This window comes from Gymnodraco acuticeps, unplaced genomic scaffold, assembly GCF_902827175.1.
Source record: "Gymnodraco acuticeps unplaced genomic scaffold, fGymAcu1.1, whole genome shotgun sequence".
In the NCBI taxonomy this organism is placed as follows: domain Eukaryota; kingdom Metazoa; phylum Chordata; class Actinopteri; order Perciformes; family Bathydraconidae; genus Gymnodraco; species Gymnodraco acuticeps.
Genome location: NW_022990042.1, coordinates 1,415,931 through 1,443,367, shown reverse-complemented (window position 1 = coordinate 1,443,367; position 27,437 = coordinate 1,415,931). Strand labels below are relative to the sequence as shown.

General features: G+C 44.9%; 1 protein-coding gene across 1 annotated transcript; it reads right to left on the bottom strand.

Moving 5' to 3' along the window:
• Positions 1-382: 382 nt before the first annotated feature.
• On the bottom strand, positions 383-27,436 carry glmna (glomulin, FKBP associated protein a). The gene is made up of 19 exons (XM_034215466.1): positions 27,331-27,436; positions 26,919-27,016; positions 26,261-26,386; positions 26,056-26,169; positions 25,749-25,857; positions 14,332-14,620; positions 14,154-14,253; positions 12,931-13,112; positions 9,768-9,821; positions 9,430-9,460; positions 9,102-9,191; positions 8,978-9,019; positions 5,594-5,667; positions 5,428-5,512; positions 5,224-5,333; positions 2,538-2,601; positions 2,280-2,415; positions 830-900; positions 383-743 (listed from the first exon to the last, which is right to left on the bottom strand). The coding sequence occupies exons 2-19, from the start codon at positions 26,955-26,957 to the stop codon at positions 654-656; spliced, it is 1,806 nt and encodes a 601-aa protein (XP_034071357.1). The 5' UTR covers positions 26,958-27,016; positions 27,331-27,436; the 3' UTR covers positions 383-653.
• Between the last annotated feature and the right edge of the window lies 1 nt (position 27,437).

Below are 27,437 nucleotides of genomic sequence, written 5' to 3'. Positions count from 1 at the left end.
GATGGTTTGTTATCTGTTTTTCCTAAATACATAAAAAAAATTATAAAATAAAAGGTTCATTTTTCAAAAATGTTGGTGTCTAAATTGTCCTCCAATTCTGGAATGACCCACCTAGCGCCACATGTTTTGATGTCTGTTTTTGTTTATAAAGTCGAGTTTTTATCATATAGTGATAATGTATGTACCCATCGATTCTGTGTCATCTCCCGTTACATGGATATAAAACATTCATAGTTTATGAAACGTTAAGATGCCCTCAGACACTGTTTCCTGCAAGATGTTGCGGGAGGGCCCCGGTACCGGGGTCTCTCGGGTTTAACAGGTTCCAACCACTACTGAATTGTTCTTTGCCACAGAATAAACCACACTTCATAACAACAGAAACAGTCCACCTTGTTTAACTCGTGTGTACAAGAGTTTGAACATTTATTACAGAAGCAATACAAATGTTCCATCATTTGAATCTTTGTATAAACACAATGCAACTTTTAAAGCACCTGCTGAAATACCAAAAGAAAAAGACATGAAACACTCGAAAATAATGTTTTACAGACTTATGTTGCTTTTCTTAAACAGAATACATCAACAGAACATTGAAGGCTTTGTGTTGGCCCGTCCCTGAGACGATGAGGAACAAAACTCGTTGGCTCGGCTTAAAGATTTTCCTTCACCTCGGTGAGCTCCTCTATCCGCACCAACACACTCTCGATCATGTCGAAGGTGTGCAAGGCCGAGTGCAAAGCCTGGGGCAACACATTTAAATTCAGTCAGTACATTTCTATCAGCACAGTATGAATACAATCACGATTTGTATAAGAGAATCACTGACCTGGATCTGAGACTCTGAGGTCATGTTGGGCAGCTTGTCTTTGCCAACGGACACAGAAAGCATGGACTCCGCTGTGGGGACGTAAACATGTATATTAAATACTTTATAACATTTTCACAGGCTTCTGTATAAAAAGGTGTTATTCTGCAAAAGCTTTTGATTGGATGATAAATGTGAAACTGAATTAGTCGTGCAGTAATGACGGATTTTTTACGGAAGTTAGCATCGCAAGGGCTCCCTCAAAAAAGCTAACGGGACTCTCCAAAGGATTTCTGAATACAGCAGGAAATAAGCTCTGTGGCAACAACATGTTTATGATACTTAGATGTTCAGCAGGTTCATCTTTACATACTTACACCAGTTTATGATTTTTGAAGCGTAATTGCCAGAAGTAAAAGGCTAACGTTAGGCTATAAGCTAACTACATCACCACCGCTAAGCTAAAGGCGGCTAATGTTTGGCATGTTGGGTTTTAGTAGTTAGTAAAGGTCCCAGGTCATGCTTTTCCGGTTATTACCCGTCCCCTTGTGTGTTATGTAGCTTTTTCTGCATGTAAACGGTCTGCAGAGTCACAAACCCTCAAAGTACACCCTGTAGCGAGTACAACTCTAACACAGTCTATGCTGCCCCAGAACGCCTCGTTGGAGATTTATCTTTTTCCATTGTTTGCTTCCTGGGTTCTGTGACGTGTGAATACCCAAATCAACAACAAATGACCGGATTGGCCTAAATGGACGAATCCGCGGAGCACCTCACACACCAGGATCCCTTGGCTAACTAACAGGGAGTCCCCATTGACTTGCATAGAGCTCCCTGAACGCTGGTAATAGACGAGTTGGGATCGCGGAGGAATGCTCTCCGCAGACCCATTCTCACAGCGTTATAAACCTTTTTCTTACTCAATATCAAGCCACACTTATTGTTTTTACTTCGGCTGTGAGTGTTTGTGTGTGCTCAGGATGAGTTTTGCTTGTTCTCGCTGTATCGCCAACCCGTAAATCTCGCAGCAATGAGCCTCGCAACGTCCCGACCAATCAGAGCACACTGGGCTCACAGGGAGGGGGGGTCAGGAGCTCCAGCAAGCCGTTTAGGACAGAGAGTGAATACACATACTATACAGAGATGCTGTAAAAAATTGCACAATATAAATCTATTCTAGTAGACCTCAACAATGGAAATATGATCAGTAGAAATGGCCATGCCATGGGACCTTTAAGACACGTAAAAGCTTCAGACATTCACCAGCGGGGTATTTACTGATCCATTGTCAAAAAGTTTAGGTTATAAAGTTAAAATCTCTTCAGTTTGTGTTAACCACAGAACTAATTTTATGCATCTACCCACAAACCTTTTTTGAGACGAGGAAACCATAAGTGCTAAAATGTAACTAATTTCTCTTTTTAGGACTCATTCCTGCACCTCTCTAAAGACATAAGTGTGTTGGTCTGACCTTTGACCTTGCCCCTCTTGGTCGCCAGGGTGTCGTGGAGCTCCCTCTCGTAGTGAGCTCTCGACATGTTTACTCCGACGCGCAGCGGCTTCAGGAACGCATCTTCTATCTTATACAGCTCCGTCCAGATCCCCGTCTGCAAGAACAGCAGCGGAAACATACGATGAGTTGAATTCACTGATGCACCATGGGAATCAGAAACAAGAATGGATGTTTGTAAAATCATCGGACTAGCATTCACTCAGGTACAACCATCACCTGGTTCTCTGTCACTTTGTCTCTGATGACGAGGTAACGCAGCAGGTTCAGAGACTCCATGATTCTGTTTAAAACAACACAAACAATCAGGTTCAACCACTCACTTTTGTATGAACATAATCATGTAATAATGACAGGGTAGCACTACAACGGCATATAGAGGTCAAGGAAGGGTCCAAGTATTGGCCTGCATCAAGCAAAGAAAACAACTAAGGAGATTGCTGAAACTAATAGCATTGGGTTAAGAACTCTCCAACGCATTATTAAAACCTTGAAGGATAGTGGTGAACCATCATCTTCGAGAAGAGAGGCAGATTAAAGGAGACATATCATGCTATATTTGAATCATATATTGTAGGGCCATACCTATATAAGGTATATTATTTATACGTTTTCTTTTTCAAAATACCAAACAGATCATGCATTTTAGCCATGCCTCATTTCGCTCTATTTTGCTCTCCTCCACCATGTCTTTGCATGAGCTGCAGCTGACCACGCCCCCCTGCAAAGGAGGGGTCATGTTACCATGCTGTTACCATGGCAACCTCTCATTCCCCTGATTGGTGGAGAGTTGGCCATATAGGCGGAGCTCCTCGTCACTGACTCAGACTATTTTCAAATCTGACCAGTCTGTATCAGATCCGTTCCAGCCCAGTTTTGAGAGATTTTGGGTATGGAGGAAAAGAAAGAGGGTTGTGTTTTCTGACACTTGGTGAGTGGGGACACATATTGTATAAAAGACATACAAAGGTGCATTTTGCATGATAGGTCTCCTTTAAGTGATGTATTGTAAATTCACAACCCCCTCCCCACTGGCTACATAAAAAACTGTTCACCTATAAATGGCCCTGATACAGTGTTACATGTGACATAGTTGAGAGAGTCATTTGTTATCCTATACTTCAATTAGTGTCACTCTAAACCAGGGGTGCCCAACCTTTTTTGAACGGAGAGCTACTTTTAAAGTTGCCAGTCTGCCGAGATCTACCAGTCCAAATAGAGAGGCGTAGTTACTGACAGCCTGCTACCAGGTAAATACACACTTCTACTTGTATAAAACTGACCTTTGTACGATTAATACTCCATAAAATACTGCAGATCCTTTATCTTACCTCTTTCTAATCTACACACATACAAGTATTTAACTGAAGTTACACAACAGTGTTGTTGATACAGAGTTGGAGTTTATTCACACGTCACTACAGTGGGTAATGTTTTCAAGAAACATTGAACAGTGCTGCCACATACTGTATGACACTGGGAAAAAGAAAAGACTCTGAACCCTTTCTTTGCCATTATATAAAAATAGTGTTGCTACAAAAGTATAAATTAGGCTCACTAATAAGACAACTCTGATCTGAAGCTACACAGGAATCTGCTGCCAAAGTGCAATAAAAAAGACAAAATTAATAGAATCAAACCCTTTTTTTGTTGCATTTTAGTAGATTATAAAAATAAATGCCTTTTTAAAATAGGATGCAAGCAACACTAGTTTCTTAACCTGAATTGATAATAGATTATAATCAATTTAAGTTTGCATTCTTATACCATTTTGTACAATAATTATAATGAATAAGTTCAAACAAACTCAAACTTAGAGCTGATTAATAACGGTATCTAACTTGAGTTTTTATCATATCAAAAACCTGTTGAAATGCTTCTGTTATTTTTATTACGCATCGGCAGCCTCCAGGAATGCTTCTTTCACAACTTCGCCGTCTTTGAAAGACTTCATGTGTTTCTCAAGAACGTGACTGACACGATAAGATGCTACGGAGCAGCCTTGCTCTTGTTGTTGGGCCTGGTGAAAATGGACTGCTGTGCGTTTAGCTGTCCTTTCAGGCCCCTCCCCTTTTGGAGCGTAGGGCAGAATTAGGAGGGAATTCCGTCTCGTAGCGTTTGTGTACTGTTTTGAAATGCCGCTCCTAAATTTCCCTTCTTCGATAAAGCCACGCTCGCATTGCAGATGAGACAGATGGACTTTGAATTGGAATAGATACAAAAATAATCATCCTCCCACTCGGAGTGAAAATTGTTTTGCAAAATGTTTTGCTTCTGCCATAATTGCGGTCTTGTGTGTGTGCGGACTGTCACTCCTGGTGTTGACACGGACAACGTCAGCGAACTAGTGCACTGCCCACTGCCCACCAGCCACGCCCCGACACATGGGGTCACGCCGGCCAATCACAAAGCTTTGATGCGTTCAAGTGCATTATTCTGGCACAGGAAGATTATGTTATAGGACATTAACGATAAAACTGAATATTGTTGTTCTATTTTTAGACACATCTCGCGATCGACTGGGAATCTCCCCACGATCGACCGGTCGATCGCGATCGACTGGTTGGGCACCCCTGCTAAACTAAACTTTCATATTTTATTCATTTGACAATGGGGACAAAAGTACATTTGACTTGAGTCTATGTAAAACTGATGTACTCATGCCTGGAAGCACACTAATGCTTGATAGAATAAAGAATTGTTAACATTGGCTTTATCTATAAAAACATACTTTAGTGATTAATAAAGCAATACACAATAACCTCAAATCATACAGTCAGGAGTAAAAGCTCACTGACTATTTTCTTAATTCTGTAGTTGCTATGAACTCTCGCCCTAATGCATGCTGGGAAATGTTCCAATGAGTTGGGGCATATAAAATGGATGCAGGGTTGAGTGTGATGACCTGTCCAGGTACTGCAGCAGGTCGGTCTCCGGCCCGTCGGGCAGAACCAGAACCTTCCTCAGCAGAGGCAGCAGCTGCGGCCCCTCAAACCACAAGTTACTGTTCCCCGGCTGAGGAAGGAAGGAAGGAATGAAAGATGCTTTGTATAAGACATTTTGAACTACAGTACACAACCATAATGTAGCTCTTAGTTCAGCATCAGACCTGCAGCGCAGCGTCGATCTGATTCTTGATGTTTTTGATGACGTAGCCTTCCACTCCTGAGTGACTGCTGGTTTTCAGCATGTACCTGAAACAAAGGTAGAGTTAGAGTCAGTCTGCTGGAGGGTGGGACAGGAGGAGATGTTTATGGAAGACAAGTGGAACTTACTGGAAAAAGTTGTACTTGGCTTCAGTGTTGAGCTTATCGATGCTCAGCTGCAGCACCTTCAGACCTCTGGTTCTCTGTGGACACAGAAGGAAATATTAAAACAATATCTATTATAGAAAAATCCTCTAGAGAATAATAGATACAAATGAAGTGGGACCTAATTTAAAAGCTAAGCCATCGTTAAAGGGACATTTCAAATCAAATCAATGTGTTCCTCTTACCTACAGTGCTTCCTACTGTCTCTAGATCAGGGATAGCCAACACGGTGCCTGCGGGCACTTATGGCGCATTTCCACTGCAACGGGGTAGCCCCGTTTAAGCGTCCCTAAGCGTCCTCGCTCAGTCCTCGGGCTGCCTCGCTGGCCTTCCGAGGCCGTGGCGCATTTCCATTACAGTTTAGGACCTGGGGTAGCAACGCAGTGTAGGCGGGGCGATCGGCTTTGTTTTTGTTCACATTTCGAGTTGTTCCGTCGAGCTCCCGCTGGATTTGATCATCCCCAATGAGATGAAGGAACGTCGTCACCTCCTCGGTCGACCACGGTGTGCTTTTCTTATTAGACGTAGCCATTTTTGTAGCTCATCCGTTTACAAAATGCTGTTTATAAAAATGCTGCAAGCTTGCTTCTAAATATATATGCGACGCTAGGGATGAACTCGCGCGCGATCTTGTGACGATTCTCTCTGACCAATCAGCAGTCGAGAGTGTTGACGTCACTAGTTCAGCCCTGGCCCTGGTCTGATAGAACCACGATTTTATGAGGCCGGAAAAAGAGGGAAAAAGTACCCGCTAGCCGGTACTAGGCTATATGGAAAGGCCACCAAAAACTGGCCTGGCCGCTTAAGGACGGTTAAACGGGGCTACCCACTGCAGTGGAAATGCGCCATTAGTCGCCCGCAGGGGCAACGTGAGTCGCCCGCAGGGGCAACGTGAGTCGCCTGCGGGGCATGTTCTAAAAATAGCTCGCCAAGCAAATCCAAAATGTATAAAATACACAAAACAAAAAAGGAAATGTAATTAAAAGAATCTCCCCTATGCATAAACGAAACCTAAATCATAGCGAACTCTATCTACTTACTACAACTCTATATCTATCTAACACCCCTCCTCCCCCCACCCCCACAATGAATATCGACCAATCACATTCTTGCTTGATTTGCGGGACCAGCGTTGCAGTCAGGAAGAAAAGCAATGTGGCACCTCCCCGCTGATTTTCCTTCTGGCAGAATCTACACATCAGCCCCATTGAACAGCCTGTCATGCAGCCTATGCAGCACATGAGGGGCAGAGTTTTACTGTGTGTGTTGCAACTTGCATATTTATTTATTGCACTTGACGCACACACACGCATGGCGTAATTTCCACTGGTGACAGGGGGGACATGTCCCCTGCTCTTTTCGAAATCCCGTTTGGGTCCCCCCACTTTACAAATATGTTTATTTTTATTTTTTTAACGCAAGCCGTCATCGCCATGGAGGAGCACACAGCCTCTGTGAGCGAGCGAGCGAGACAGAGGGAGAGAGAGAGAGAGCGCGAAAGCTAGGGAGGGAGGGAGAGAGAGCTAGGGAGAGCACACAGTCTCTGCGAGCGAGAAAGAGGGAGAGAGAGAGAGGGAGAGAGCTAGGGAGGGAGAGCGAGCGAGAGAGCTAGGGAGGGAGCTAGGGAGGGAGGGAGGGAGAGAGAGCGAGAGAGCGAGCGAGAGAGCTAGGGAGGGAAGGAGGGAGAGCTAGGGAGAGCACACCTTTATCTATTTAATATAGATAAAGTAGGAAATCATTCCAATGTGTACTATAGGACAGTACAAAAAACTGTTTAAAAGGGGAGTGATTAGAAAAATATGCATAAATAAAAAGAAAGAATGCTAACTAGGTAACACAAGATCAGAATAAACAAGTTTAAATGATTTGTTATTGGTTGTGATCATATTCTAAAGATGTTTGGATTATTGAAAAGTATACAGCTCCCTTTCATAGAGTGTTGAGAGCTGAATCCATAAATTCATGTTGCTCTCAAAGTGCTCCAGATTGATGCATTTCACTTCAACATTTTAAACAAATCTTCCATGCATGCCCCCGGACCCCCCTAGAGGAGGTGAGGACCCCCCTAGAGGAGGTGAGGCCCGTCCACCCCCAAATAAAGCAGGTTAAAATAATTAAATTGCATACATGTTCTTTTAGTAAGCACTGCAAACGGGTCTCACAGACCCAAACAGCACACAAAGGTTAAAGGTCAGCATATAATAATGTTAAAATGTGCTAAATATATACACTGCAAAAAACAAAAAAGAGACGAGTAAAAGTAGCTCACGACTTGTTTTATTTTTTGAAAGTAGCCCTCACCCTAAAAAAGGTTGGTGACCCCTACTCTAGATTGTCTTAGTGTGAGTTAGAGTTGCCTTCCTCCCGCTCAAAGAAGAAACTAAATGGCACTCAGCATGTGGCGCTCAGAGCACCCAAAAGATTTTTTGAAAAACTTAATAGCAGTGTCTCTTTTCAGAAATCTTGACCCAGTTACTGAAGATAATCTACAGAGCTTGTTGAGAACAGTTTAATACTGTATGACTTTGTAGATGAAAGCATGCCACACCCCCAGAGGCTCTCCGGAGCTCACTGGAGCTAGCTGATGTACAGTCAGCAGAGGGGAACACCATGTACATTAACCTTTATCACTAAAGAAATATTTTTAAAAGAAAGCATGCGAGATTGGGGATGACTCTCCGAGTGCCCTTCTAGTTACATGTGAAATAGCATTTTGATTCAAATTCACATGGAAAAGGTACATTTCACGTGTGAATTATAAATAATGGGCGAAAGGGTTTACAAAAGTGTGCACCTCATCTCGGTCTTCCTGATGGTAAGGTCAACAAGAAGGTCGTTCCCTAAATGAAACCGCCCAAATCAAAGTCTGTGGATTATCTTAAGTATCCGGGTCATCATTTCTAAAAATGCCATACAATCTCGATAGATGAAAAATATTACAGTTAGGAGGAGAAATATATGTTTTTGATTTTAGGGTGAACTGTCCCTTTAAGTCCATTATCTATTGCATTGTTGTTCAGAATCAGAATCAAGTTTATTGCCAGGTACGTTTACACATACAAGGAATTTGATGTGGTGTCTGGTGGTGCAAACATAAACAATCTAAGAGAATAAGTTGCAATAGTAGGTACAAAATATAGGTCATAGAATAAGTATTTTTAAGAAACTATTTAGCATTAAAAAATAACAAAGACAAGTATTTACACCAAATTTAAATATACAAAGAACCTTAAAAACTAAAACACATAGGACAATGAATATATGGCAAACTACAGTATATTATATATATTACACCTAATGTAGTCTTTGCACACAATTGCTAAATCATCTGCTAATGTGAAGACTTACCAAATCATGCCTCGTACATAACGTCATCACCTTCACCAAGTTCTGGAAACAAACGGGGAAATCAATCAGTGAGCATCATAACGCTGCAAGGGTCCCAGCAGAGCAACAGCTGATCCTAAATCACCTGTGGGACGGTGAGGAAGCTTCTGATCTCCAGCAGGTCTGCAGGCAGGCTGCCGTCCTCCACCCGCACCAGGCTCTTCTCATACAGCTCCTGAGATGGAGATCACACAGCATTTAGGTTAGACTGTGGAAGCTTAGTAAAAAGAATGGATATCTTAAGATCCAGTTCTCTATAACAGCTGGACAAGTATCAGAACATTGTCATCCTTTTTTCTCTTGAAGCTACAAATCACCTGGGTTATATTTGAACAGTAACCACAATACAAATCTCGAGCATGTTGCAAAAAACAAACAAATAATCTTTAAATGTATGTTTCAGTTGAACTCACCAGTCCTTTCTGAATCCTGGACTCCTCAGTTCTGTCAATAAAAAAAACAAGTTATGAGGGTTCAGCTCATAAACACAGCACACACCAGACATTAACCTGAAGAAGTTTGCATTTCTGCAATAAATAGTGGTTATGCTTTGGAAGCACCCTAATTATTTTATCATGAATCAATCTCCTTCATATGGCTTTGTTTGGCTTGATGTACATTTTTGACAAAGTACATCCTCATTTATGCTTTATACGTTGTTTTATGAAAGCCAACTATCATGCACACTGCCAGCGGTGCTGTAGAACTGAGCTAATGCTAATGAAATGATATTGTGTCTGTGTGTACTCACCTGGACAACAGCAGGCAGACGTGCTCCATGTTACACCGGAGAGCAAACACAGGACTGTGAACACAGAGGGTCAGGAGGGTTAACAATGCATCTTAATTCAGGATATTATTTTAAAAGGGTACCTTCTGTTATTTGAACCTGGACCCTATTTTCTTATGTTGTGGTATTTAAGAGGCTTTGCTGAGTTAGGTCCAGTATAGAGTGAAAGCGATGTGATGGCTCAGGAGAACATTTGCAACGTCAATTTAATCATTTCTTTAATAATATAAGTTTCACACAACACTGTCATTGTTTCATGTCACTTGTGGGCCAATGACAACTGTGGAATATGAGTGAGAGTTAAAGACGGGGATATATCTAGTCTCTGATTGTGTTACGTTATTATGAGAGTGCTCTCATACTTGTTTGAATCTGAAATTGTATATATATATAAATATATATATGTGTGTGTGTGTGTGTGTGTCCGCATCTGTAGCCTGTTATTGTCTCATTATACCGCACTGTGAATGAATCAAAGTAAATATATAAGTGGTCATGAACACATCTGTCCATCAGACAGAGGGCTGCTGTGCCTCCTGTCATCATTAATGGACGTCTCTTTAATATGACCGCTCAGAGGAGAGGAGTTCTCATTTCTCTAACCGCCTGCTGCTTCCACTCCTCTCTCCTCTGTCCTCCACTCGCATCTCCTGTGGGCGGGACTAAGTCTCGAGGATAGGAGTCGAGGAGGGGAATTAGAGAAATGAGAAACCTTCATTATTTACCCATTACCAGCCTTTATGTTGGATTACTATGCTAAATCTATTTTGTCCTAACCAGAAAACGAAATAAGTCCTATTTAAAGTTTGCAGTCATGAGGCTCCCATACATGTATGGGAAGAATTAGAATTGGGAGGGATGAAACCCTCTTTAATGGTTACACATACAGAGCACACAGCACACAGCACACAGTGAAATGTGTTCTCTGCTTTTAACCCATCCTAGTACCAGGAGTCTAGTATCAGGAGCAGGGGAGTGGGAATAGGAGTGAGGGTCGTCATGAACACATCTGCCCATCAGACACTCCATATTTAGGTCTTGAACCGGCGACCCTACGGCTCACAGTCCAAGTCCCTACTGACTGAGCCACTGCCGGACCTAGATTAGAAGTTATACACTGAACAAAAATATAAATGCAACACTTTTGTTTTTGCTCCCATTTTTCATGAGATGAACTCAAAGATCTAAAACATTTTCTATATACTAGTGCTGTCAAAATTATCGCGTTAACGGCGGTAATTAATTTTTTGAATTAATTGCGTTAAAATATTTAACGCATGTGCAGAATGGCCAGCCCCATACGTGCCACCAGTGGCAGCGCCAGGGTATGGCTGGGGTAGGCTACACCCATACCAAGAAATGGCTTAGCCCCACCATGACAAATGATGTTAAAGTAAGCAAAATAAAGTCTGCCAACTCGCACGGAGTAAATTGCACAGACAGCAGTTAGTAAGATTGATTTCAGTAGCCACGGTTTTCAAAACTTTTGTCACGTAGTGATCGTCTTCTCAATAGAACATCTTTGATAATGTCTTCTGACCAATCAGAATCAAGATAACGGCGTGGTGTTGTTGCAGGAAGTCCCGACGGAGAATACTTTTGCTGTAGTACAGGGGTGCACATAACTGGTACGCAGGTTATGTGCGTAATCTGAAATGCGTACCGTCACTTGTGTCACAAAGCGCATTTGCGTACGACAGAGTCGGTCTCCGTGTGCACAGACGGGGCTGCTGTTAACGTCGGTCTGTACAACGGAATTGTGCCAAAACTACGCCAACCGGCTGCGGAGGGAGACTCCCCCCCTTCACAGGAGAACTGCGCTAAAACAGCTGATCACAACGTTCACACTCTGTGGTCACGAAGTACTCCACTCGTGAAAAATGGGAGCAAAAACAAAAGTGTTGCATTTATATTTGTGTTCAGTGTAGATGTATAGCCCATGTCCTGCATCGGGTCGGGTAGTACTCGCGGGTGTTGCATAATAAAAATATTTAAATAATAATAATTTAGTTTAATGTTTAAATAATCCTCAAACCTCTCCCCCGCGGGACCGCGCATAATCATAACCTCTGCACCCCATCAATCTGCTGCTGAGCGGGCCACATTCAAAATGGCTGAGGTGAAGCTCTCTAGCGGAGAATACAGCATTTTCAATAACACTTCCTCAAGAGCGAAATCCAACGTCTGGGAGGCTTTTGGTTCCTAGATGGAGAAAATAACCAACATCCCACGCTTTTTGAGACAAATATGCAACTGCGTGTGTTAATAATTGCACGTTTTCAATGCTCATATATATGCGGGTTCGGGTCGGGTTGCGGATCTTGTGCCGACGGGTCGGGTCGGGTTGCGGAACTAATTGGCAATATGTGCGGGTTAGCGGAGGACCCAGGTTCAGATCCGGCCTGGGACCCTTTACACATGTCTCCCCTTTTAAAACGGTCACCCTGCAAAACTAATGTCTTTCGTTTTTTGTAAAGCACTTTGAATTGCCTTGTGTTGAAAGGTGCTATATAAATAAACTTGCCTTGCATTCAAGGACAATGTGGCCAAAAATAAACAACACTTAGAATATTAGTTTCTTGTTTAATTGCAAACTGACCCAGGGCCAGTGATGGAGTCATAAATCAGAGTCAGCTGGGCCTCAGGTGAACGTTTTCCCAGGCAGAGCGTGGGAGTCGAGGAGGGGAATTAGAGAAATGAGAAAGGGCCTAGGTGTTGTCAGAGTGTGTTGTTGAAGCGTTGCTGAGTTTTATCCAAAAGATTTTTCCTGGCTAAATATTTATCCGATTCTGACAATGTGGTTGCAACGCAAGATTTCAGAACGAGCGAGACTTGGTTAGAAACGTTTTATTTCTCACAAATACAGATATTCTGTATATAATCTGTCTATCTGAGCCTGTCAGAGGCAAGGACCTATTTAAATAACTGTTGTCACCATAAGACACTTGGACATAAAAAACTGAAGAAAAATGGGGTCCAGGTTGAAAGTCCCCCTTCTATGAGGTGTTTAAGCTGTACAAATGACCATCAGTACTGTCCATTGTTCATCTATCCACTTTGGAGGAAGCTCCTACAGTGCATCAGAGCCCTGACACCTCTATGACAGCAGATATTGCTCTGGTACCTGAAGACACTGGGGAAAGCGTCAGCCGCCAGGTGATGGACGAACAGCAGGTAGGCCAGGCAGGCCAGAGACTCTTTGGGGTACCGCACCTCCTCCTCCAGGAAGCCCGGGACCTGCCTCCTCCTCAGCAGGGGCTGGAACACCAGGCTGGGGAGGGACTCGCCCACAGCACTCAGGCTGGTCTGTGACACACACACACACACACACACACACACACACACACACACACACACACACACACACACACACACACACACACACACACACACACACACACACACACACACACACACACACACACACACACACACACACACACACACACACACACACACACACACACACACACACACACACACACACACACACACACACACACACACACACACACACACACACACACACACACACACACACACACACACACACACACACACACACACACACACACACACACACACACACACACACACACACACACACACACACACACACACACACACACACACACACCACACACACACACACACACACACACACACACACACACACACACACACACACACACACAATTAACAAACCATCTGGCAGTGTCGACCAACCAAATGTGAGTCCTGTATCTGCTGATATGCTGTGTCATCGGTCAGGACACCTCACCCCAAACTGCTCCTGTGGGTATTGTCCACAGTCTTGATGTATTACATGTCTAATATAATATGTGATGTAAGGCGCTTTGAGCACTTGTAAAAGTGCTAAAATAAATGCCATGAATTATTAGTGTATATATATATATGTGAGGGTCTAAGGACAGAGAGTGTCGTATTGTCATACTGATATTCTGTACAAACTGTGAAGTCCACTGAGACAAATGTAACATTTGTGATATTGGGCTATATAAATAAACATTGATTGATTGATTGATATATATATATATATGTAGACAAAGAGGAGCTTGTCTGCTAAATACAAATAAATAAAACATATGCTATAAAATAAACCTCCAATCCAACAAAGTAAATAATTAGGTAGAACATACATTTAAAAATCATATAAATCTAGAACATTTAAAATATCAATATTGTATTAGTGCAGACAGATTATGAAGTAAAGTTGCATTGCCTTATTGCTGTAGTAACTACCCCGATTAGCAGGACCCATCCCAACCTTCATACTCCAGTATACAAATCGCTTTTCACACAATATTAGTGATTTAATTTCCGTACCAAAATGTCTGTGGCGAAGTCCCTGAGGGGGGACTCTGGCAGAGTGTCGGGGTCTTTGAGCTGCGCCTCCAGCAGAGTGTGACTCAGCGTCTTCATACAGCTGCAGACAGGAAGACAGAGTCAACGTTCAGCATGCTGCAGATATTTAATAAGCAATCATCTAAAACTTCCCACTCACAACTTCAGCAGTTCTGTCCCCAGCTCGTCCTCCTTGTCCCGGCCCAGCTCCCCCCCGACCCTGTCTGTTCTCTGGATGTTCCCCTCTCTGTTCTGGAGGTTCTGCCTGGCTTCCTGGACAAAGGGCTTGACGAAGTCTGTGATTTCATTGCAGCAGCGACACAGGGAGAACACGTCGTCCTCCTCCTGCTCCTTGGTGTGAGGCAGAGGCAGTTTGGCCAGCTGGTCCAGCACAGAGCACAGAGTCATGCCCAGAGACGAGGCCTTCCGGCTGCCCAGGCACAGCAGCACTGAGAGGGAGACACGGAGGAGAGGTGATGCATCTGTCTGAGTCCACATGTGGAGCAAGTACATTCAGAACATAGTTCTAGTAAATCTGCTACAGAAAGTGGACTAATGCATCCTGGGAAGATGCAACGCCAAATATTTGGATTATTTATTACAACACATTTTCATGCAAAAGTTGCAGTAAATGCTTTAACCTGTTTTCCAGGTCTCAGGCTCGAAAATGACATTCCCAGAACAAATGACCATATCTTCCCTTCTAAAAAGGGGTAAATTAATAATCTTTTTTCTCAAAGCAATGATAAACCTGTGAGTTGGATGTAGAAGAGTCAGAATCAATATAGATGTTTTTATTTTAAAGTAAATTCAGATTGAACATAGTAAAAAAAATTAAATGATAGTGTCCGTCCAAAAGAAAAAAATTACTTATAGTGAAAACCACCCTTGAATGATGGGATAGTAGACTAAAAGCTTTAGGAATCCAAACTATAACATATAATACGTACCCTGTATCAAGATTGATGCAAAACAAGTGCAATTTGACCTTTTTAGAGAGATTTAGCAACAACAAAGCACTTCTTTGCGGATTTTCCATATCTCTGGCCCCCCTCGTTCGACTTTTTAACCGTCAGAGCCAATAGAATCGAGGGGAAGTTCCTAAATCCACCTACACGTTACCAAATAAGGAGTGAGAGTGATGCGTAGCCAGAATACCCAAAACAGGAAGCTGTCATACACTCTGGTAGCTATCATAGCAGCTAATATGAAAACTCAGTTTTTGACATAAAAATGGAATGATGGATTATCAGTCATCATTTCAAAGTGACACAGACACATTGGATTAACCCAGTGGTTCTCAAACTTTTTCTGGCATTCCCCACTTTGAACAGGTGGGCCAAGCTTAAAATGGTCAAATGTATCGTTCTACAACAGGGGTCTCCAACCTTTTTTAGGATGAGAGCTACTTTCAAAAAAATAAAACAAGTCGGGGGCTACTTTTACTCCTCTTTTTCTGTTTTTTTGCAGTGTATATATTTAGCACATTTTAACATTATTATATTCTTACCTTTAACCTTTGTGTGCTGTTTGGGTCTGTGGGACCAGTTTTCAGTGAAAAGAAAATGTAAGATTTTTTTTTAAATGTTGAAGTGAAATGCATCAATCTGGTGCACTTTGAGCACAAAATGAATTTATGGATACATCTCTCAACACTCTGAAAGGGTTCTATTTCGTCCCTACTGACCGCCAGAGGCGGTGCTTTCAGCACTGGATATGTCCATCGCGCGCATGCGCAGCTCGAGTACCAATACCAACAAAGTCACCTGTGACCCACGTGACACCGGCTATATCAGCCGGTGTCGTCAGAGGATCTGTTCCTTTCATCTTCTCGCTGCGCGAGGGTACCATGGCTACATTTTTGTAGCCTACAGCGTTCAGGTTTGAACGTTTTGATCTGAGGGATTTCTCTGCAAGCAGCTGGCCGCGTGCAGCTTCGTGACTGACAGTCGGAGCTACGGGTCGTTAACGCGTTCTCCAGGAGCTGTGGCCGGCTGTGCGCTGTGCAGAGCCTCGACAGACAGGTTGGTGTCAGCTTGTTGCTGGTGATGGCTGTGTCCCCGCACCCTCTCCCAGCCAAGTTGTCCTGATTGCTGTCTTATTTTTTGTTTGGCTTAGACTTTCTGGTGACGACAGTGTTCCCGCTTCCTCTCCCATAAAGTTGCCCTTATGCTCTTTTGAAAGTTCTGCTTGTGGCGTTGTGCCCAAGCGATCATTAGCATTTGAGTCCCAGCTTTGGCTGTGTCCCTCATTCAATTGAACCCGTTTTTCGTTTAGATGCAGAGAGTAAGGTAAGTACTTTCTATTTCTTAGAAGCTATCATCTGGTCTTAACATTTGTGTTCTGACTTGGTCGCTTGATTGTTAGCAGCAGCCGCTTGGCTAACACCTTGTTGTTAAGCTTAACTATTAACTCAGCCGGTGAGGGCAGTGCTCCCGCTTCCGGTAACATAGGGTTTGATTGCAGTAGCGCTAGATCGTTGTATTACTACTCCTAGTACTAGACTCCTAGTACTAGACTCCTAGCACTAGGATGATATGCAGAGAACATCTTCACTGCAGGTGCTGTGTGCTCCGCATATGTGGTTACTACTGTAACCATGGCCTACGGTTCTATGCGGGCTGTTCTCTTTCTTAGAAGCTAATTATCTGGTCTTAACATTGTGTTCTGACTTGGTTGCTTGATTGTTAGCAGCAGCCGCTTGGCTAACACCTTGCATGTACTGTTAAGCTTCATTATTTAACTCAGCGGTAAACGCATGGTATGGTTGCAGTAGCGCTATATCGTTGTATTTACTGCTCCTAGTACTAGACTCCTAGTACTAGACTCCTAGTACTAGACTCCTAGTACTAGACTCCTAGTACTAGACTCCTAGCACTAGGATGATATGCAGAGAACAATCTTCACTGTGTGATGTGTGCTCTGCATGTGTGGCCATTAAGGAGGATTTCATCCTCCCAATATTATATTATCTAGTGGGCAGCCGTTTGGCTGACACTTTTAGGCACCGGCCACAGTTACTACTGTAACTAAAGTTCCAAGCCGTAAGTACTGGCCATAGTCAATACCGTAAACGGCTCTATGCTGTGTAAGTACTGGTCATAGTTACTACTGTAACTACGGTTCCAAGCCGTGCAAGTACTGGCCAGAGTTACTACTGTAACTACGGCTCTATGCTGTGTAAGTTCTGGCCATAGTTACGACTGTAACTACGGTTCTAAGCCGTGTAAGTACTGGCCATAGTTACTACTGTAACTACGGTTATATGCCGTGTGAGCACTGGCAATGGTTACTGCTGTAACTACGGCTCTGTGCTGTTCTCTTCTTTCGAAGCTAGTTATCTGGTCTTAAACATGTGTGTTATTTGACTTGATATCGCTTGATCGTTAGCAGCAGCTGCTCGGCTAACGTCTTGCGTGTACTGTTAAGCTTCTTTATTTTACCCAGCTAGGTGAAGGGAGTGCTCTCGCTCCCGCTCCCTCTACCGGTAATGCGGATGTAGCTACATCCCTTTTTCTGTTTGGTGAGTAGTAGCACCGCTCTACTCTTCCCGTTCAGCAGGTAGCTGGTGAAGGCTGTGTTCCCGCACCCGCTCCCGGTTACGCTGCATCTGGCATTCGTCTCTAACTCAACCAGTGAAGGCAGTGTTCTCGCCCCCGCTCCTGGTAGACGCCAAACTGCCTCGTTTTTCCGTTAAGCAGGTAGTCGGTGAAGGCTGTGTTCCCGCACCCGCTCCCGGTTACGCTGCGTCTGGCAGTCGTCTCTAACTCAACCAGTGAAGGCAGTTCTCGCCCCCGCTCCTGGTAGACGCCAAACTGCCTCGTTTTTCCGTTAAGCAGGTAGCCGGTGAAGGCGGTGTTCCCGCACCCGCTCCCGGTTACGCTGCATCTGGCATTCGTCTCTAACTCAACCAGTGAAGGCAGTGTTCTCGCCCCCGCTCCTGGTAGACGCAGAACTGCCTTGTTTCTCCGTTAAGCAGGTAGCTGGTGAAGGCTGTGTTCCCGCACCCGCTCCCGGTTACGCTGCATCTGGCATTCGTCTCTAACTTAACCAGTGAAGGCAGTGTTCTCGCCCCTACTCCTGGTAGGTGCTGAACTGCCTTGTCTTTCCGTTAAGCAGGTAGCTGGTGAAGGCTCTGTTCCCGCACCCGCTCCCGGTTACGCTGCATCTGGCATTCGTCTCTAACTCAACCAGTGAAGGTAGTGTTCTCGCCCCCGCTCCTGGTAGACGCGGAACTGCCCTGTTTTTCAGTTAAGCAGGTAGCTGGTGAAGGTTGTGTTCCCGCCCCCGCTCCTGGTAGACGCTGAACTGCCGTGTTTATTAATCCAGCCAGGTGAAGGCAGTGCTCTCGCTCCCGCTCCCTCTGCCGGTAACGTGGGTGTAATTACATCCCTCTTTCTGTTCGGCGAGTAGCAGCAACGCTCTACTCTTTCCATTAAGCAGGTAGCTGGTGAAGGCTGTGTACCCGCTCCCGGCTACGCTGCATCTGGCTACCTACGGAATGGCTCATTCATGTAGCGCCTGTATGGCTTTTTTTGAGCCCGAGGACGGCCACGACCGCTGCCCCTCCTGCCTCGGCCGCCTCTGGCGGTCAGTGGGGACGAAATGTGAGCATCTGAGGGAGGTTCTCACGGTAAACGCCTGCATGAGCTGTAGCTGCATGCCTCGGGCGCTCAGAGTGGCTAGAATCACTGAGGTGGAACGTCTGGCAGCAGCCAACAGACACCTCTCCTTGTCACATCCTCCTCCAGATCAATTCGGACGTTCCCGGCGACTTGAGGGAGTGATGGCTATGTGTGCTCCCCCCAATAGAAGGACTAGAAATAAGCTGTCCTCTAAAGTGGATCGGCTAGCTGCCGATAGGTGCATGATGAAGTCGCCTCTTGGCCCTTCAGCCTGGGCCCGGTGTAGGGGCTTGCTAGTGGGGCTGCTAGCGGGCCTGTCCCCCTTCGGTTGACGCCCCTCCTTCGGTTGGCGCACCTCCTTCGGTTGATGCACCTCTGTATGAGGAGGCCTTGTCGCTGGTACAGACTCGTCGCCAGGTTTCGCTGGCCCAGTCACCACTAACGGAGGCATGTAGGAGAGTCCTCCTTAGCGTACCAGTCGAGCCAGGAGAGCTGGTTAGGTCAGCTGCCCTGGAGGCACTGGAGCGTGCCGCCCAAGCTAGGCAGACCAGGCAGCAGCTCTCGGGTCTTCGCAGACCTGTGCCCACTCCCAGCAGGCCCAGGGGCCGCTCTAGCAGCCGCACTCAGCCGCCGGATTACAGGGGTGGTCTGCAGAGGCCTTAGCGGCGCGACCCAATGACTTTCGTGCCCCAGGTCGCCTGCCTTCCAGACGGCCTCGTGCCCCAGTGCCCCCCCGGTCATCGGCTGCTTTCCCAGCAGCAGCTCAGTTACTGGGCGGTCTGTACTTCCGTCCCTTGGGTGGTTTTCACCTTAACCCAGGGGTACGGACCGCAGCTCCGGCCCCTAGCCTTCGGCTGGGTCTAATTGACAGTCGTCAGCGATGCGGCAGGGGCCCTAGCTCTGGCCCAAGAGTTGTCCGTCCTTCTGTCCAAGGACGCAATCAAGCCAGTAAGACCCTCTGCTTAGCCCAGGGGGTTCTACTCGGCGTACTTTCTCGTGAGCAAGAAAGTCGGCGGATTTCGCCCGATCTTGGACCTCAGAGGAATCAACAGATTCCCGAAGGTGCTGCCATTCTATATGCTGACCACTGCATATGCACAGGTGGAGTGGTTCTCAACCGTGGACTTGAGGGATGCCTACTTCGACGTGGGCCGGGCAAGATGGTGCCTTATATTCAGTTCCTCCGGCCCTTGGGCAGACTGGCAGCTGCCTCGGCCGCTGGGCCCTTAGGCCCGCTGTCGTTGCGCCCCATGCAGATGTGGCTGAACAGCCTCCACTTGGACGCCAAGTGGCACAGGCACAGGGAAGTCAGGGTGTCGCAGCATTGCCTCCACTCTCTGTCACGCTGGAGGGGCAGGGCCTATCTCCAAGTGGGCGTGCCCATGAGCGCCATCCCATCCCGCCAGGAGACCATCACCATAGGTGCATGTCTCTCAGGGTGGGGTGCAGTGCAGCAGGGCAGGACCGTTCAGGGTCAGCGGTCTGCCCAGGAGAGTGCGCGCCAGGTCAACGTGCTAGAGCTTCGGACTGTGCAGCTTGCACTCACGCACTTCCTACCCCAACTGGGGGGCAAGAATGTGTGTGTTCCTTGGGGACAGCATGTACGTTGTTGCTTAGACAACAGTCCCTTCTAGATAGTGGACGTTCTCACTCCACTCTGAATTTATGTGGCTGCGATTTCTGCCCGACATGTGAGGGTCGACGGCGCCACGGCGGGGTGCCACAGGTCGGTGTCCCTCTTTATGAGAGGGGCTTTACGGCAGCGTCGCCCTAGCACCCTGAGGGCTCCGGCTTGGGACCTGCCTCTGCTGCCGGATGCCCTATCATCTCCTCCCTTCGAGCCCCTGGCCCAGGTGGGGCTTAGGTGGCTGCCCACGAAGGCAGCATTTCTGCTTGCCATAGCCTCAGGGAAGCGAGTCGGGGAGTTGCATGTCCTCTCCATAAACAGTACATGCCCGAGGTGGGACTCTCAGGCGTTGCCCTTTGGGCAAATGTGGAATTCCGGCCCGGGGTCCTTCCACAAACCCACTTCAATCAGCCTGCCCAGCTGGCACGCTTTGACATTCAGGAGTACGGCACGTCGAAGTTGCTGTGCCCTGGGGGTGCCCAAAGGGTGTATATCAAGGCTACTGCCTGTATACGGTAGTAGGAGCAACTCTTGATTTTGCCCTGGCCGCACTGAAGGAGGTTATGCCCTCTAACCAGTGGCTGCCCCACTGGGTTGTCGATACCATCTCACAGGCTTACGGGGCCAGTGGCCGCCCTCTGCCATCAGGCTGAGATGCCACTTTACAAGGAGCGTCTCAACATCTTGGGCTGCCCTGAGGGTGGTGCCCCTGGAGACCATCTACGCCGCGGCGTCGTGGGTGTCTTCTGGCACATTCTCCAGTTGTCATCAGGTCAATGTCGCCACTCTCCATTCTTTCGGCGTGGTCCTTTTGCCGAGCTCCGCTGTTTCCAGTGGTGAGCAAGGGCTTGGATTCTTCATGACATTGTTGGTATAAGTCATCCAGTGCTGAAAGCACCGTCTCTGGCGGTCAGTAGGGACGAAATAGAACGATAGTTACGGCTGTAACTACGGTTCTATGAGTCCCGGATGACCGCCAGAGTTCCCTGTCACTCAGAATTCTTGTGTGCTCGCGAGAAGATTCTGGGAACAGATCCTCTGACGACACCGGCTGATATAGCCGGTGTCACGTGGGTCACAGGTGACTTTGTTGGTATTGGTACTCGAGCTGCGCATGCGCGCGATGGACATATCCAGTGCTGAAAGGTCATCCGGGACTCATAGAACCGTAGTTACAGCCGTAACTATCGACCTGTATACTTTTCAATAATCCAAACATCTTTAGAATATGATCACAACCAATAACAAATCATTTAAACTTGTGTATTCTTATCTTATGTTACCTAGTTAGCATTCTTTCTTTTTATTTATGCATATTTTACTAATCACTTCCCCTTTTAAACTGTTTACTGTCCTATAGCCTACACATTGGAATGATTTCTTACTTTATTTTGTAGAACTAGGCTATATTAAATAGATAAAGGTGTGTTTTCTCTCTCTCTCTCTCTCTCTCTCTTTCTGTCTCTCTCTCTGTCTCTGTGTCTCACTCGCTCACAGAGGCTGTGTGCTCCTCCGTGGCGATGATGGCTTGCGTTAAAAGATAATAATAAACATAGGCCTATTTGTAAAGTGGGGGGGACACAAACGGGATTTCGAAAAGTGTCACGGTTAAACTCCTTATGAAGTGGTGAGGTGCCGCTCCACATTGCTTTTCTTCCTGACTGCAACGCTGTTGTGTGTGGTGTGTGTGTGTGTGTGTGTGTGTGTGTGTGTGTGTGTGTGTGTGTGTGTGTGTGTGTGTGTGTGTGTGTGTGTGTGTGTGTGTGTGTGTGTGTGTGTGTGTGTGTGTGTGTGTGTGTGTGTGTGTGTGTGTGTGTGTGTGTGTGTGTGTGTATGAGAGATTTTTACATATGTCTACAAATGACTTTGGTTTCAGTTGTGTGTGTGTGAGCAGGCTCGGATTGGCCATCAGGAGATTCGGGACTTTTCCCGTTGGGCCGCTGCCGTTGGTGGGCCGCTGGCTCTGGCATAGGTGGGCCGTGGACTTTCACAGCGCCGCTGTGCCGGTACCGCATCCGCCGCCGCAAACACCCGCCGTTGCGAGGCTCTGGCGGCTCCGGCAGGTCCGGTGCAGCGGTGCTGTGAAAGTCCACCGCCGTTGCGAGTCTCCGGCTGTAATAATCCACTACCGTCCGCGAGGACCCAGGTCAATAAAAAAATTAAAATCTCCCGTTCATCGCGTCCATTCGCGACCCACCTATCACATCTCTGCGCCCCACACTTTGAGAAACACTGGATTAACCTATGGATTAACCTTCAGCCGCGTTTTTCTCGTTTTGATGCCATTGAACACGACTTTTGATCAGAAACAGCAACAGATAAGACATTTCTCCCGTTTTTGCTCCATAGAGCTCCGTGTTGTGATGTGTGTTTGCTTCCCCTGTCGCGAGTTCTGATCGATCAGTGATGATACTAATACCTCTAGAACAGGGGTTCTCAAAGTGCGGCCCGCGGGCCAATGGCGGCCCTCGGAAATGTTTCTGGCGGCCCGCGATAGTTAATGTGACACGCTGAAATGCATGCATTATATTTTAATCCTCCATGGTTGTATCTAGTAAGAATTAGAATGGAATTTAAGAATGGTAAAACTGCGCCCCCTGGGTTGTCATTCATAAATTATGAATGACAGCTTGTGGAAAGTTTGCTAGACTACTGGTTGCATGGCAACTAGGCATCTCGCGAGTTGCGGTAATTGGTTAGTACAATAAAGAAAGGATTTGTTTTGGAATTATTTTGTGTTCCGTTTTTTCTTGGGCGGCCCTCAATCCAATATTGGGTACCTAAATTGGCCCTCACTCATCAAAACTTTGAGAACCCCTGCTCTAGAATCTGTGGAATCTCAGCTTGCTAGCTAATATCTTGTTTGTGCAGATCCGATAAGTAATAAAGTATTTATACCTAGAGTTCTGTGCTAAGTGCGTTAGCATTTTTTCCGCTCAGGGCTAATTTAGACGCTTCTTGTGAGACTTGTGCTTTGTTTCGGTAAAAATGGTTCGTATCATCAGTTAGCCGAGTTTCTTCCCGTTAAGTGAGTATGACACATTCATAGGTTTTTAAATGTTAAGAAGCCCTGAGATACAGTTTCGTGAAAAAAAAAAGCTTAACAGAATATGTCATGCTTCTCTCCGCTCTGTATCACAATAAAGTGAATATCTTTGGATTTTGAAAACATGTACTTGGAGTTTTAAAAACCGGGATGAAAATGTTTTTATATATTTGATAAATATATGTAATAAATTCCTCTTATCATAGACATAAAAAATATATATAAAAAAATATATATATACTTTAAAAAAATTATTTTTCACTGGCAACTAACAAAGTAGTCCACAGTTTTGCTCGCCGGTTCCCATGTCCCCACAGAATGAGTTTTTCGGCCCCATAAGTAATACATAACCCATACTGTGCCTTACCACAGTATCTGGCACTATATTGGATAGGGCCACCATACTAAATTGTTTTAATGAGCATTTTGTGTCCTGTGGCTCTCTGTTTCATTCTGTTTCTAATTCTGCTTCTGTGAACACCACAGTCGGTGACTCAGAACAATGTGGTCTGGAAAACCCTTTCAGTTTTACTCCTTTTACTGTTGATGTTGTTCGTGAAGTCTTAACCAAGCTAGATCCAACGTAGAACCTTTCTTTTTAAAGATAGCTGCAGATTTTATTGCTCCACCTCTTACTACTCTTTTTAACCTCTCTCTCAGCACGAACAAAATCCCAAAAGTATGGAAGTCAGCTTATGTCCTGCCACTACTAAAAGGAGGGGAGGCCACCTTACAATTATAGACCCATCTCTAAATTGTCAGTTCTGGCCAAGGTTCTTGAACGCCTCGTGAGTGAACAGGTAAAGGTGTTTTTATGTAACAATGACATCCTGTCTAAACATCAGTCAGGCTTCAGAAAGCAACACAGCACCATCACTGCCACAATGAAAGTGGTAAATGATATTACGAGTATTTTAGATAATAAGCAGAGTTGTGCAGCTCTATTTGTTGACCTATCCAAAGCTTTTGATACTGTCGATCATTGCATTTTGAAGCAAAGGCTGGTCAGTATAGGCATGTCCAGCCATGCAGTGGGTTGGTTTGTAAACTACCTCTCTGAAAGGTCCCAATGTGTTCACTTTGATGGGCTGTCTTCTGAGTGGTTAAACATGGTGTACCACAAGGTTCAGTTTTAGGTCCGCTATTATTCTCTATCTATATTAATAGTTTAGGTGAAAATGTCGAAGGAGCAACCTTACATTTTTATGCGGACGATACCGTTATGTACTGTGCAGGTCCCTCGATTAACGAGGCTGTTAATTACAGGCTGTTTTTAACATTATTCAGGCTCAGCTCTCTGAGCTTAAGCTTCTTTTAAATGTGGATAAAACCAAGGTAATGCACTTTTCGAAAGCTAAAGCTAAAAATACACCAGAGGCTGCTTTGGATATTGTAACTACGCAAGGAATACAACTTGAAGTGGTTACCTGTTACAAATACTTGGGTATCTGGCTTGATGACTGTCTCACTTTTAAATTTCATGTCAATAACCTGCTTAAAAAGCTGAGGGTTAGGCTAGGTTTCTTTTTCAGAAACAAGTCCTGTTTCTCGCTTGAGGCCAGGAAAAGGCTCTGTGACCTTTTGACCTGTGCTGGATTATGGTGATTTGTTATATATGAATGCACCTGCCAATTACCTGAGCAAGTTAGATGCTGCGTATCACAGCGCACTGAGATTTTTGACAAATTGTAAAGCACTTACTCATCACTGTACCCTGTATACCAAGGCGGTTATGCCATCACTAACTGTACGGAGGCTCAGTCACTGGTACTCTTTCATTTACAAAGCCATGTTGGATAAACTACCATCTTATATCTGCTCCCTGATCTCTCTGCGAATTGAAAGTACTTATTGCCTGAGATCGCATGCTGTGGTTTTATTAAATGTGCCAAGTGCTAGGACTGTCTTAGGGAAGAAAGCTTTTAGATGTGCAGCTCCACTAACATGGAACAGTCTGCAAAAAGAATGGAAAATTACCAAGCTAGTACCACTACATGTTTTTAAAGCTCGGTTGGATGCTACACAATCAGATGCTGTTGGTACCTGTACTTGTGGTTAAATATGTAAATTGTAATCCCTGTACATTTTGCTGTATGATGTCCTTTTGTTGTTCTGTTGTTTATGTTTTTATGTCTTCTTGTGGAACCTACTGCTGCAGGTCTCCCTTGAAAAAGAGATCATTGATCTCAATGGGATTTTACCTGGATAAATAAAGGTTTTGAATTTAATTGAATAATGAATCATCTTCAGCAGCAGCCCTGACAGTACAGATGTGTTACCTCTCTGTAGAGGCTTCAGCAGCAGGTGGAGGCTCTCTGCTATGGCCACGGGGTCGTCCTGCTCCAGCTGCTCCAGCAGGCCAATCAGAAGCTCTTTGGGTCTGCAGGTCTGAAAACAAAACAAACACTAGTCCATAGTGCAATTTTGATATAAATTCAATTATTTCTACAGCCCTCTGTAACATTGTTTTAAAAGTGCTATATCAATGAAAATCGTACCTACTACGCATCTACACTGTGCTAGTTTGGATAGTGGATCTTATCAAATTATAACTTATGTTTTATCCTATATATTTTATGAACAGACCTGTAGCAGGTGGTTGAAAATGGCTAGGCATTGAGAGAGCTTCTCGCTGTCTTTGTTCATCAGAACCTGGATCAGAGGAGGCAGCAGGTTCCAGCCCATACACCTCACTATCTCCTGCAGAGAGGGGGACAAGAGGAGAGTTAATGCAGTGTGCAACACACACGTGAACAAGTCTAAGTGCTGGAACAGGGATCAGCCTCAGTACCTGGTTCTTCTCATCCAGTACAATGCTGAGGACCTGGGCGCTGTCACCCTCCTCGATGCAGGTCCTTCCAGAGATGGTGAATACGTCATGGTCCTCTGAGGTGTAGCTGTCATCAGGGAGGGCTTGCTGTATTAAAGAAAGACAGGTGAAGGATTAAAAACAAACATGTAAAGAGTTTTTTTGTAGGACATGATAATAAATTCATTTGATATGGTCAAAATGCTTGTTTCCAACTGCTCAATTTGCTGCTTTTATTTGATTGTAGAGTGAATACATTTGAGGTAGGGTGGGCAGTATAACACTAATATATCAATATTGTGCCATAGGACGAGATATCATCTTAGATTTCTGATATTGTCATATTGCATCGTTTCTTACCTGGTTTTTAAAAATACATTATAGTAGAGATGTCATTTTCTGAACTTACTAGACTGTATGTTTATTTGCCTTTACCAACCCATTACATCCACATAACTCATTATAATTCATCAAAAATGTCAGTGTATTTTTTGAAAGCACCACAGTCCACTCTACAATATAGATATTGAAGTTATCCATAGTCCATGCAAAATATGTAAATATTTCATTGGAGAACCCAGACATGAATAGTTGTAAAGTGTGTGTGTGTGCATGTCAGGAGGTGGGTGTGGTGACTCACACATCTCTGGACCACATCGCTGAGCTGCTCCAGAGCCATCCTCTCTGTCTTTGGGTTATCTTCACACAGAAACTCCTCCAACACAAACAGGATGCTTCCTGTCAAAAGTAATGCAAAACATATAATAATCAAGTATAAATCTCTCCTAATCTAAGTGCATACTCCCACAGCTGCATGTGCAAACATTTTGATTGTGATTTGTTAAAGTCAGATAAACAACGTGCCTGCTGTAAACATAGAAGTCTAAAAGAGAATTAATGCCACTGAATACATCTGAATTAGCCTAGCCTTTAGGCATTACAACGTGTTATTGTGCTAGCCTAGCTATACAAACACAGTTAAAACAACACTCCCTGTTTCCGAATATAAAAGTGAAAAACGGAACAAAATGAACAGAAATGTAGATCCCCACCTTAGCACACTACATGTCCAAACAGCCCGGTGACAATACCATGCTAACGCTTCCGGATTAAAGCCATGATTAAAGCGCGAACGGCTGACTTGTCCGTTAGGCTTGCC

What these genes read in the sequence shown, in the direction of transcription:
- glmna (XM_034215466.1), bottom strand. Translation starts at nt 26,957, where the DNA reads ATGGCTCTGGAGCAGCTCAGCGATGTGGTCCAGAGATGT. An exon ending in GCCAAGTACAACTTTTTCCA is followed by an intron (nt 5,513 to 5,593) that starts GTAAGTTCCACT and finishes CCTTTGTTTCAG; the next exon opens with GTACATGCTGAAAACCAGCA. An exon ending in CTGCTGCAGTACCTGGACAG is followed by an intron (nt 2,602 to 5,223) that starts GTCATCACACTC and finishes TGTTTTAAACAG; the next exon opens with AATCATGGAGTCTCTGAACC.